This window comes from Octopus bimaculoides, chromosome 7, assembly GCF_046866305.1.
Source record: "Octopus bimaculoides isolate indiv1 chromosome 7, ASM4686630v1, whole genome shotgun sequence".
In the NCBI taxonomy this organism is placed as follows: Eukaryota; Metazoa; Mollusca; class Cephalopoda; order Octopoda; family Octopodidae; genus Octopus; species Octopus bimaculoides.
This window is the reverse complement of record NC_142934.1, coordinates 25,374,233-25,388,494: the sequence shown is the minus strand read 5'-3', so window position 1 is coordinate 25,388,494 and position 14,262 is coordinate 25,374,233. Positions and strand designations below refer to the sequence as shown.

The 14,262-nt window shown below is 38.6% G+C and overlaps 1 protein-coding gene across 4 annotated transcripts in view; it reads left to right on the top strand.

Moving 5' to 3' along the window:
- LOC106882802 (cubilin) overlaps positions 1 to 14,262 on the top strand; it is a 110,103-nt gene that overhangs the window by 54,694 nt on the left and 41,147 nt on the right. For all 4 annotated transcript variants that reach the window (XM_089355030.1, XM_089355031.1, XM_089355032.1 and 1 more), the window contains 4 exons: positions 4,234 to 4,327; positions 4,580 to 4,704; positions 5,463 to 5,615; positions 8,743 to 8,830. In XM_089355030.1, the coding sequence (XP_089211156.1) occupies positions 4,234 to 4,327; positions 4,580 to 4,704; positions 5,463 to 5,615; positions 8,743 to 8,830 (460 nt within the window). The remainder of the gene's footprint in view (positions 1 to 4,233; positions 4,328 to 4,579; positions 4,705 to 5,462; positions 5,616 to 8,742; positions 8,831 to 14,262) is intronic.

Below are 14,262 nucleotides of genomic sequence, written 5' to 3'. Positions count from 1 at the left end.
CCTTCTGCTCTTCTGGAAACAGGTTGTTATTTTCCAGGTGTTTACTCAATCTCTGCGATATTATTATTATTATTATTATTATTATTATTATTATTATTATTATTATTATTATTATTAAGGCGGTGTGCTTGTAGAGTCGTTAGCACGCTGGACGTAATGCTTAGCGGTATTTCTCCCGTCGCTACGTTCTGAGTTCAAGTTCCGCTGGAGTCGATTTTGCCTTTCATCCTTTCGGGGTCGATAAATTAAGTATCAGTTGAACACTGGGGTCGATGTAATCGATTCCTCTCCTCCCCCAAAATTGTTGCCCTTGTGACAAAATTTGAAACAATTATTAATATGATTGGTGTCGAACGCCTCTGAAGTGGAGACGGTCGGCACGATCCTAAAGGAATATGAGTTGGTTGCAGGGGATAAAATCAATGCCCACACAACGGTTGGTTTGTGGTTGGGCTCCTAGAGAGGCCTTGTCTGTCTCTGTATTGTCTCCTTCATCCTTCGCCCTTGTGGCAAATAAATGAAATTATTATTATCATTATTATTATTATCATCGATAGCGTTTCGTAAAGAGTTAGCAATAGAAAGGAATAGAATAGAAGATGAACTAGTTAGCAAATTAGAGGAAGTGTTTGAAAAGGGCATTGCGACCGATGGCGAGAATGACCTTTGACCATTTCTTCGAAGCGAAACACCAAGGTCGCGGTGTTAGAGCAAAGGCCCGTGTGCTCAAACAGGAAGAAACTGTCCGATAGGTCCGAACGGTGGAGACGCGACGTGGAAACAAAATCACGATCAGATCTTTGACGGATCGGGTTGGGTGCGTGCAATGCAACTCCGAGCAGACGTGTGGGGCATTTCAGCAGCACTTCACGCAGCTGTTTGGAGAGGGTGAGGTTCTCGGCAGCTGACGCGAGGTTACGTGAAAGGCCGATAGCAGCCGCTGAAATTTGGGAGGTGATGAGCGATTGCACAAGTCGCAGATCGCTCGGTTTGGATGGTCTGCCCTACGAATTCTACGTATTTATGCCAGATTTGTTAGGTGACCTCTTGGCAGACGTCTACCGCAACTGGCAATAGAGGTGTGGTGACACTGCTGAGGAAGGACGCCGACAATGGGGACGTACTAGAGAATTTTCGGCCCATAACTCTGCTTAACACTGAGTTTAATGTTTGGGCCAAGGTGTTAGGGAAAAGGCTTGTGCTTGTCGTCAGCATCCTGGTCGGAGAAGCACAAACGTGCGCAATGCCGAGCAGGTTTATTCACGACAACCTCCACCTTATGCATTACATCATAGAGAGGGCTGGGACCACAGGTGACTTCAGGGGTTCTCTGATCAATTTGGATAAATCAAAAGCATTCGATAGGGTCCACCATCACTACTTGGAAACCGTCCTGAAAGCAGACGGTTTCAGACCCGTTTTCAGAGGCTGGATCGCTGCAATGCATAGCCGCACCTGTTCAGTGATCAAAGTAAACGGCCACCTATCGGAGCCGTTTGGCATCGCACGCTTGTCCACCAGAGCTTCCCGCTTTCGCTTCTTCTATACCTATTGGCACTCGAGCCACTGTTGCGGGAGCTGGAACAGCTAAGAGGTATCCCTTTCGAACTAGGACGAGGAAGGACTGTGTGGGTATACACGGACGACGTCACCGTTATGGTATCGGACGCCTCCGAAATGGAGACGGTCGGCACCATCCTAAAGGAATATGAGTCGGGTGCAGGGGCTAAAATCAACGCTGACAAATCTGTTGGTTTGCCGTTGGGTTCGTGGAGAAGCACGACGATGCCATCGGGCGTCGTCGTCGGACACTGGGCCGAGGGAGCAGTTATAGTGCTGGGGGTCTGATTTGGTCCCGACCTCCAGGTTGATAAGAACAGGGACAACGTGGCGAACAGGGTGGCCAGTCTTACCCAGAAATGGGCTGAAAGAAAGCTGTCCCTGAAAGGTCATCGCATCCATTATTATTTATCGCCTCGCCGTCGTGCCTTGTCCCGGTAACCGCTTGACCAATCTTCTCTTATTTAAATTCTTGTGGAAGGGATGTGTTCCAATGGTCAGGCGGTCAACCTGATGCCAGTACCATGTGAGTGGCAGATTAGGTATGTCGTGACTCCTAATGCGCAAACACGCTCTTAGGTTACGCCAGCTGCAACGATTTCTGGACGGTGGGCATGTGGGGACTTCGTTTGCGGGGCTCATCTCCTTCACGGATCTGCAGTCCTGGGTGCCTGGCACCTAGAATGTCGTCAGGCGCTCGCTGCCCTCTACCAGTCGAGGAATGGGATCGGTGGATGTTCTGCTTTAGAAATGTGTAGAGGATTAGTGGAGGAGAAGTACAACGACGTTCTCAGGAAGTCTCTGGGTGCCGACGAGAACGAACTGGCTAATTTGTTCCGGAGGACTTTGCGGTCAAGAACTATCATGGATAATTTCCAGATGTCCTTGACCTACAGTGCTACCGGGGGAGGGGGCGCCACCGGTTCGAGATAAATTCTACAGGCACCGATGTGCTGTCAGACTGACTTGTCCGAGGATCGCGCAGAGTGACGAAACCGTTCTGTACGGCATCGTTCAGTCTCCGAGAATTACTGACTTGTGGGGTTATGTTGAACAGTTGTTGTCACGTGTGGGACGGATCCGTCTGTCGGTTGAGTCTGTAATGATGATCGCACCGCTTCCTTCCTTCTATAGGGCAGGCAAGGCAGTCTTACTTTGCCTGGTGGCTGTGGCGAAAAAGGTTGTTTGATGGACAAGGCTGAAAAGCATGAGAACAGATACATTAGTCTTTGGTAGAGCTCTCATTGAATTCTTCAAGTTTCATTTGAAAAGGAAACTGAGAGTGGAGTGGAAAGTGCTGCCCTCGAGTGAGTTTATTGAAAGGTGGGTGAATGTTGCAAAAATGGTAAGAATGGATGGTACCTCTCTAAGTGCAGACCTGTGAGTTGGAGAGAAGGAATTGAAAAGGGCGCTTGCTCTTAGGGTTTCAGGGAAATCCCGGATAGTGGGATTCCTCGATTATCCCTAGAGGCATTCCTGTGTCAGGAGGGCCACATCTCTATCATCCCTCCGCTAATTTTCTTTTTTAACCTTTGTATGACATGCATGTGTCCCTTCTTTTTCAGTGTATACCGTGCATACTTACTTTTTTAATCATTTCATTATTATATGTAAACCCTCACACTTCATGTCTGTCTCTATATTGTCCCCCTCATCCTTCGCGCTTTATTATCATTACTAAGGCGGCGAGGTGGTAGAATCGTTAGCACGCTGGACGTAATGCTTAGCGGTATTTCGCTAAGCATTATTATTATCAGTTTGCAACTTTCAGTAGGAAATTATATTTTGAGAACAACGTCATCATACCACTAATGTTTTAGACAATGTCCTCTCCCTCACAAAGTTTACTCTAGAAAATGCTAATAACACCAAACATTGTCTAGAATATTTAGAAACGTCACTGTAAAATTTGGTAATATGAATTGTCATCAAAGTTCAGACAGTCACTGCTGCATGGCCCCATTCAATTTTTAATCCATTTTAATTAAAATTACGGAGTTCTCTCCCTTGTGTTTAATGTCCCGAATTACTCATTAAGCTCGTGTTAGTTTCTCTTCACCACTTGTATAATTCTAATTAATATTCTTAGTTATATAACATTTTTTATTATAACAATCACCTGTTTGTTTTTCATGCCAATGCTGTAATAATTCCCCGCCTCTGAAAGGGACTTCACTTTCCAAAGTAGGGTAACAATCTAGTATAGCTATTCTATTATTATATTTTCCCCTCACAACAAAAGCTTAATTTAAATCACAAACTTCTCCTTCATTCCATTACCAGAACGATATAGTTCACCTGAACACGATATTAAACTTTTGGTCTGTTTAATATAGATCAGTTATACTAAGATATGGCTGTGCTAGCGCCCTCGACCCCTAAATTCCAAGAGTTTACACAGAACTGTCATCAGAGTAAATTCACCTTTCAAGTTACTTTTTTGTTTTTTTGTTGCTTTTGTTTGTTTGCATTTATTTTCAAGAATTCTAAAATTCTTCAAACTACGTAATATTTTCCCTTTTGCTTAGCTCTTTGATTATATTGCTTTGATTATCTTTGATTATTTTGCTTCTGCACCAGTTTTAGAAATACGTTTGCTATAAATACTGGATATAAGCGTTTGATTAATATCGTAGTCAAGAATTAAAGTTTATGTTTCTTCATTTTCGTCAGCTGATACTGTCTGCGAGAAACCGATTTATATAACAGTTCTGAAGAACATATGGCACACTCTTACTTCCCCTTATTATCCAATGGTCTATGAGGGGTAAGCTACTCTGCTTTTATCATTTTTGCTTTCATTATGCTTATAAGATTAATTGTGAACTAGATATTTTTCAAAGACTCTTGCAATTTTGCAGATATCGTACATTCTTCGAATCAAGACAATAACTTTCATCATAACGTCTAAACTTGTTTTACTAACCTACAATTGAATCATATATTTTAAGCATATCTTTTAGAACATCAAAACTCAGGCAATATATTTTTTAAAGATTTTAGAAAATATTTTTTCCAGGAACGTAACTTGCACGTGGATAATCGAAGCTCAAAATCCTATTCATTTTGTGGAGTTACAAGTAGACGACTCGGAAATTGAAGAATCTGTTGAATGTGTTTATGATTCTCTGGCCATTTATGATGGTAAGCTTTAAAAAAAAAATGTTTGTGACATAAGCTGTTCTGCAATCTTATAAAATATGTTTTATGTGTTTTTAAAGAATCAGTCGTGCTCGCACCATTGGGCCACTCCAAGAGATTCTGATGAAAGTGAGCATAACTATAAAGTTAAATAAGCTTTAAAATGTGCAGCGCTACTGGTTCAGTAAAAAGCATATAAAAAATTTTTGAAGTTCACTTACGACTATAATTTAGGAGTAATTCAAGAAAAAACAGATTTGGTAAAAGGAAGGGCCTCATAAAACTCAAACAACAATCTAATAGAAAAAATACTGTACGGATAATTTCTAGTATTTAAAGAGCGCCCAGTATGAGTTAATGTCTTCAGGCCAAGCAAATTTTTCGTCACTTGCAATAATATAGAGCTGACAATGTTTGTTCATTCTAAGTGGTTCAGAAATAATTGTATTGGTCTTGAATACAGTGTTGAATTAAATGTACATTCGTACTTTGTGCAGTCAAATATGTTACAACAGGAAATTTCCCAAGACCAATTAAATTATAGTGAAACTCCCATTGTGTAAATATAATTATTTGCAGAAATGGCAATTTCATTTGACGTTATGTTGGCGGCAGATCAGTTTTTTAGTCAAATAGAAATTTAGCTTAAATGGACGAAAAGAAATTAGTTCGTATACACACACACACACACACACACACACACACACATACACACGTAAATGAATTACATGCTGCTTTTTTCTGGTTTTCCTTCTTTTCAGGTAATCAATCGAATTCTTCTTTAATAAAACGTTGGTGTGGAAGAGAGAAGCCAAACATCCTAAGCAGTCAATCTGTAATTCGGATTGAATTCCATACAGATGTTTCCTATGAATACAGAGGGTTTAAATTCAGACTCAGATCAGTTGACCCACGTAAGTTTTCTATCTCCAAATTATTGTTTGTCGAATGGTGTTGTATAACAAAAACGGTATCATGCAAGATACATCGGTACCTGATGGTATGAAACTGCGTAAATTCTAAGTTCCAATTTCAATCGTTGCTGGCGTTCATCTCGCTTATCGCCCCTCCGAGTCTCTAAATAAGTACTTATCATAAAATATACGTCGATTCAAACAACTATACAGTGAATATATTGCCTTGCACCAATATTACCCATAGAAATATGTTTGACCATCAGGTTTCAGGAGCTAATTGCTAGAAATTATATGCTGTTTTGTCACAAAGATGGCAAATTTGCAGAGCTGTTAGAGCCCTATATTTAACAACTCGCTGTACATTTTTCCATTCTCTGAACTTTGAGTTTAAACTTTGCACCATTTTTGGGTCGGTGAAAAAATACTAACCTAAGGCAGTGGATTGGCGGAACTGACAGAGAGACAAGTGGATACCTTGCGATGTCTGTTCCAGATCTTTGCACTCTGTGAAGTTACTAGTGCCGTGGTTGTATTAGCCTTAAAGTGACAAGGTTTCTTTTAGTCTACACCGGTAGCAGTGGAGAGAAGAGACTTGCATGTACAGACAACTGTCAGTCTTCCACACGAAAATAAACCTTACTCAAGCGTACGCATACTAATTAAAATCCATGGTGAAGTTAGACCATCGGATTCCTCATTATTTATTAACTTTCATAGGTTAACACTATAACAGTGAAATGATCAACGAACTTGTTATATATAACAGTAAATCATACTTCGCCGTTTTACAAATGATGTTAGAAGACATTGCCTATAGCACTCTGGAATACGCTATACCTAAAAATATGTCAAGATGTTCGCGACTGGAATAATCTTATTCAATATTTAGTTCTCAAGGAGAATTTTCAATACAAATTAAAGTAAATAAAAGAAATGATTAGAAAAGTCCATATCTATTAAAAATATGTTCAGCACTAAATATCATAGTAATCATTATCATAGTAATCATATATCATAGTAACCATATATATAATTATTATCATATATGTGTTACATATATATAATGTAATACCTTCATACTGTGTGGGCTAAGATCCCCGTTGACAGGCCGCTGGCATATATAGAGTGTTAAACACTTTCGGTATGCAAATTAGGGACACCTTCATAGAGTAACTGCTGCATTTGTTGAATATATAAACAGTTTGGGTGCTTGTTTCTTTCGAGACTGTCAGGATAATGTAGACTCCTCTGATGAGAACCCAATAAGATTCGAACAATCGATTAAGGTTGTTAATCATTTTTTTTTTCAGTCTGCAGAGAAATGGCTAAAGTTTGCCCTGTTTATAATTATACCATATGTTACACACACACACACACACACACACACACACACACACACACACATACACACATACATACATATATATATATATATATATATATATATATATATATATACACATACATGCATATATATATATATACGCACACATGTATGTATGTACCCATTTATGGATATATATATATATATATTTGTGTGGGGGAGGTGTATAGTTGGATGGGTAAGAGCAACTACGAGTTCTGTGTGCAATCTCGTGACGTGGGCAACCATACCTTCTGAGTGAAATTGATTAAACGGAAACTGTATTGAAGCCTGTCGTTTATATCGTAACTGTAATTCAAAAGTTAGAACCCAATCATATACAGTGTCAAACTGATTTTGCATGAGAATGAATCTCAGGGTACACGTATCCCTAGACTACTAAGCAACTCAGCAGCGTTAATTCAGGAGCAAGTTAATCAGTTGATCGAACAACTGAATCCTTCCGGTAACACGACAGGCATTTATCAGAGAGTGTGTGTGTGTGTGTGTGTGTGTGTGTGTGTGTGTGTGTGTGTGTGTGTGTGTGTGTGTGTGTGTGTGTGTGTGCACGTGCGCGCGCCTGTTCATTTCAAGAAGTTACTGTACATCGTTAATATTTCGTGTGGCTTCCCTTTGCTTGAATAATTGCTTCAATGCACCTGGGAAGAGATACGTACAAATCCTTCACCATTTTCACAGCTATGCCTTGCCATTCTCTCTGGCTGAACTCCCACAACTCTTCAAGATTGCGTGGATTCTTCTGACAAACTCTTCCCTTTAGTTCTGTCCACATTTGCTCGATGATATTTAAGTCAGGGCTCTGAGCTGGCCAATCTTTCAATACGATAACACCTTCATCAGCCAGTCTCTGTTGTATTGTACGCGATCTGTGGCATGCAGCTGTCATACTGAAAAATTTCCCCTTCATCCAAGTCTGGTATCAAATTGCCCTTCAGCAACTGGATGTATTTGGCACTATTCAAGTTACCATCAATTTTAACAAATTTTCTTGAACCATCACTTTTCATGTATTCCCAATGCATCAGACTCTTACCTCCAAACTTCACTATTTTCGTCGTGTATCGTGGGCCGTTTCGCTTTCCTGGAGGCCTTCTGACAAATTCTCACTTATTAAAAAACGAAACCATGTTACATGATGAAAACAGTGAAGTTTGGGGGTAAGAGTCTGATGCTCTAAGAATACATAAAAAGTGTTGGTTCAAGAAAGTTGATTAAAATTGACGTAAATATTAACGAAATATTAACGATGTACAGTAACTTCTTGAAATGAACATTATGTAATAAATTTTCATTGTAGACATTTTTCTGTTTTAAAACACTGTATCTTGATTGGTTTATGTGAGGCGGCCGAAAACTTTTGCACGGCCATTTTTGGTGGTCGTCTCGCATCTTCCTCTCTCATTCAGAATCCCTACTACAAAATATAATGATTAGGTATAGAAATGACTCCGACAGAGCCAGTACTTCATCTGTAAAAAACGCGATGCGAAACATCGACTTATAAGTTGGCAGTTATAGAAATTCACAATAGTTTAAAGTGGCCGAAAACTTTTGCACGGTACTGTACTTTTATTCGACTAAATGTTTTTTGAGATTTTACTTTTAATATCTTTGATTAGATTTTTTCAGAATTTCAATTTTGGGAACAAAGCGGGAAGGGACCGAGTTTTATTTCATTTTTGTTTTCCTCGGTTTATTTGTAGAATGGTCAAATGAGCGACATCTTGTTTGTATTTGTAGGAAGCATATGCGGTCCAATCAGCTTGGTTGCTGTAAAGAGTGAGGTCAAATATCTTACATCTCCGACCATCACAACACCTCACTACAGGTAGATACAGGAGTTTTTGATACTTTCACCCGATATTCGTAAATATTTTTGCAAAAGTTTCAAAATACAATATAAATTTTAAGCATTCTTGAATTATTTGAAGTGTTATTGGTTTCAGATTTTGGCAACAGGCCAGCAAGTTTGGGGGAGGGGTTAAGTTGATTACTGCGACACCAGTATTCAACTGGTACTTATTTTATCGACCCCGAAAGTTTTAGGGCGGAATTTGAACTCAGAAAGTGAAGATGGACGAAATGCCAATAAGCATTTTGCCCAACGTACAAACAATTCTGCCAGATCACCGCTTTAAATTTGAAATATGATTGAACAAAATTAAGATGATTAATCCTTTTTAATTTTGGAACAAGGCCAGCATTTTAAGATGCGGTGCAAATTGATCACATCGATACCAGTACTTAAGTGATACTTATTTTATCGACCTTGTAAGAATAAAAAGTAAAGTCGACCTCGGCGGCATTTGAAGTCATAACACAAAGAGCCTGATTCTGCCACCTCGCCGTCTTAAGACGATTAATTAACAGCGATTGCTTAATGACTTTTGCCAAATTCCAGCAATAATTCTGTGCATCATATAAATGTGTATATTAGTTAATTAGTTAATTAGTTATTAGTTAATTAAGTCCTCGCGTTCTTTTTGGCTGGAGCATACCCAGTTTCCATGGCGTGTAAGCGACTGACAATATAAGATTGCCTCTTGAACGAGGCATAGCGAGTTGCAAGGCTAGCCCCCAAAGTCACAACTAGCATCAGTTGCTGGTGGTACATATTTTCAAAGACGTAACGAGCCGCCCGGTCTAGCACTGGTACCCACGACCTTACGATCTGTCATATGTATGTATATATAATGATGAATGTGTGTGTGTGTGTGTGTGTGTGTGTGTGTGTGTGTGTGTGTTGAAATTTATAGAAAAATAGTAGACAAAGACAGGTATATGAATAACGAGGAAGTGTATTAGTTTGACGCTCGTGAAAATGAAAAAGAGTCTTTTACGTTTCGAGCCTACGCTCTTCAACAGAAAGGAATATGAGAGAAAATAAACAGGGAGAGAATGAAAAATTGCGGTCCAGCATGTGAATACATATATATCGATATTATAAGACGCATGAGGTGGAAAATTTTTTCTTCGACCAAGCTGCACCACACTCGGACAAAGACCACTTTAACATCAGGTCTAGAAGATTCCCATTCAAGATAAAGAACTCGAAGCTTTCGAAGCAGACCTGCTGAGCATTATACCAAACCTTAGGTTCCATGAATCTTCATCCACCTTTCAACGTGTGTGTGTGTGTGTGGGTATGTCGCTCTCTCTCTCTCTCTCTCTCTCTCTCTCTCTCTCTCTCTCTCTCTCTCTCTCTATATATATATATATATATATATATATATATATATATATATATATATATATATACACATATCTATATATACATATATATACACACACATATCTATATATACATATATATATATATAACCACTGGTCGACCAAAGTGAGTGAATTTGGTTGACGGAATCTAAAAGAAGCTCGTGGTATGTGTGTGTGTGTGTGTGTGTGTGTGTGTGTGTGTGTGTGTGTGTGTGTGTGTGTTTGTGTGTGTGTGTGTGTGTATGTGTTCTGTGTCTGTGTGTTTGTATCTATGATCCTTTATTTCTTTCAGTTATTGGTTTGAGGCCTTGCTGAGGCACCGCCTTGAAAGGTTTAGTCGAACAAATAGATCCAGTACTTCATGTTTTTAAGTCTGGTACTTATGATACCGGTTTCTTTTACTGAAATGAACCGCCAATTTATGGAGACACGAACAAACCACTACCGGTGGTTTGTCAAACGTTGTTGGAGGATAATCATAAAGATACACACATACACATATATATATATATATACATACGTATACATAAGAGGTGCTTCTTTCAGTTTCTGTCAACCAAATTCACTCACTTTGATCGACCTGTGGTTACAGTGCAATAGTAGAAGACACTTACTCGAAGCATCACACGGAGGGACTGAATCCAAGACCATATGACTGGGACGTAAACTTCTTAGCCGCACAGATACGCCTGATGCTTGTAATCAGCTGATGATTCATGAAGTTGTTACTTAGCGTTTCCTTCAATGAGTGGTCTTTCAGGGTGACCCAGAAAGAAGAAATGTGTTATCTAAATGACTGCACGTGTTCGGAAGTTGCATAAGGACAGAGTTAGTCATAAACTGGTTCCACTACATTTATTGAGTTCTTCCACGCGTACGAAGCCCCAAACATCACACACGCACACACACATGCACGCGCACACACACTAACACACGCACACACGCACACACACACTCACACTCACACACGCGCGTACACATATTTAAAAGTAGGATAGATGTTTCCATGGTGATATTTATGTAATAATTATCGCAAAGTTCATCGGGAATTGATATCTAAACAGATATTTAGAACGAAGAAAAATATATTTGCATGCTCGAGTGTATGCACACGCATATAAGTATAATTTATTGCTCAGTTTTTGATGGATATAAAAAAAGTACTCCATCTAGTGAGAGACATCATTTAATATATACAGGATTTAGTAGAAACCTTAGCACACCGGACAAAATGCTTAGCACTTTTCGTCCGTCTCTCCGTTCTGAATTCAAATGTTGCCGAGGTCGACTTTACCTTTCATCCTTTAGGGGTCGATAAAATAAGTACCAGTTGAATACTAGAGTCGATGTAATCGACTTATCCCCTCTCCGGAATTGCTGGCCTTGTGCGAAACTTTGAAACCAAACAGGATTTAAATTCGAGATACTTGTTGGTTCCCTCCTTTTCTTTTATCTTCCTCTCTTCCTTATTCATTTTTCAGTTTTTTTTTTTTTTTGGTTTTGGTTTTATTTTTGTCTTTTAATGTTGGATATTTGGGTCTGAAAAATTACTTGGAAACACACAGCACTCTATACAAGCTTATAAGATAATTGTGTTTTCACAGTATGAAACTAAGCATTAAAAAGCATGTGTGAATTTAAATCCTGTGTATATTAGACAATATATATATATATATATATATATATATATATGGTAGAATTTACGGAACAAAACAACAACAGACGAGGACAGGTGGTGTAAACAACAAAAGGATGTATTAGCTTAACGCTCGGGAATACAGAAAGTCTTTAACGTTTCGAGCTACGCTCTTCAACAGAAAGAATACGGAGAAATCAATATATATATAAGTTCAAAAAATGGAAAAAGAGAAAAAACAACAACAAAAACAACAACGTGAGGACTATATATATATATACATTTCGTTTTGGGATTTGGTTTGCAAGATTCTTTATACATATATATTAACAATATTAATAACAAGGATTACTACGAAGTTGCGTAGCATTACATTTAATTCTTTAACTTATATACCGCCTTACATAGACCAACCCTACTATAAAACAGGTGTAGTTTCTTCAGGATCTTTATTTGATATCCTCTGATTTGGCCGTTTGAAGATTTTCTTTTATCTACCCCGCGTTGTATAATGTAGAGTTGTCCGTTAAGTTAGACGCAAACAATCTGCATTTCAGGTTTTTATTGGATAATCATTTTAAGTCCATTGTTTCAAAACCCTCTATTGTTTAAATGATAACTATTCATTTATACTTGGCAAATGTGGGTCTCTTCCCGTGCAAGTGCCTCAGTGCTTGTTCCTGTCTAGAACTTATTACATTACCCTTGGATGTAAAAATCAGGTAAGATTCTTCTGAACATAAGTCACATGTATTGGTTCCAGGTCTGTATGGTTTTGCAGTACAAATTAATTCCCAATTAATAATATAGTCTTTGTTACTGCCTTAAAAGAACATATTAATTTGCTAAGACTCATTTGGAACCTTTTACTTTTGTCCTTAAATGAACTCAAATGATTTGCCAGTCTCCTCTTGAAAATTAATCATGCCCCACCGATGTAAAAGAATTCCTTACCCTCAGATGTAACTTTACATCTATATATTACATTTTTAGTCTTACACTTATTTTCTACATAACAGGATTCTCGTTTAGAACAATATATAATGTGAGTGTATAGGGATAAAACTATCCTGGCGCGTACTGTGTTAGCTCTCAGAAACACGAGTCGGTCATTGTAACCGAATAATTATGCTATACGACAAACTGTAAAATTAAAAGAAAAAAATTTGATGATGTACCTGTCTCTGTAGTCTTAATAATTGTTTGAAATGTGTGCATATATATATATATATATATATATATAGACAAACATACATACACACATACATACATGTATGTGTGAAGAAGATGATGGAAAAAGTTGTAATACTGCTAGCGGTATTTGAACGCTTTGTCAGTTGCACACAGGATAGTAGTGCTTATCACTGCACCAAAGCATATTACAAACCTATTGACCCCGTACACTTGTACACTTAAATCAAGTAGCTACAATGACATTCTTCACTGTATTAGCTGTGGTTGTTTCTGCAAGTAAAAAAATAATGCTTATCCTATTTTATTCTGGTCAGAAATGGGATTGTTTAAGTTTTCACTTCCTTCCTGTTTCAAGTCCTTCTTCTTCATGAAGTTGAAGAAATAGGACCATATAAACACTGAGCATGCACCGGAACAATCTTAATGTACTGTCAGGAGCATAGCAAGTAGTGACCGAGAAGGTGAATCAACCGCTCCCGGGTCTGGTGTGAAGGATGCAAAATTTTCTGTGACGCATTATACCTATCTGTGACCTTTCTCTCACTCGAAAAACATGGATTTTGCAGGGTTTTAGATTTGAGATTTTCTGCTAAAGAACTACAAAGCTATTGTGGAGCTAAACGGAGAGAAGATGGTTACATGACTTAGGTTGTCATCATTTCACCTATATCTTCGAGAACTTACGTTCTACTTAACCAACCTGATCAGTCATATTAAGAATGGCGTCTCTTTTTTTTTTCCCGTCCTTTCCTTCATTCTTTCTTTTCTCCTTTCTTTTTATTTGAATATGCACAACAGATTTTGTTCTTTAACTACAATTCAAACCTGATCGATCAGAGATGTAGTAACTATAATCCTCACGCTTTTTTTCTTCCCTAGGACTACGTTATCATGTATGTGTCCTTTCCTTTTTAATAATTTGGGTTGTTTTAAAATCCAAAGGAGAGACTGGTGAAAAACCTAGAAGTTTAGGTGCTCTGAGATGTAGATAAGTACTTGGCGTGTGGGACTTAAATACTGTGACGTAAAAACTGCCAATGCTCTCGGACACCGAGAGTCCTTGCCTCGCTACTGTGGACAGTAACACTTGCCTTAAAAATAAACATCACTTTTAGATTACTCGTTAAGGCGGCGAGCTGATAACATTGTTAACACGCTGGACGTTAATGGTATTTCCCCCGTCGCTACAGGGCTACCTCGGCTTAAGTTGTTTCAAC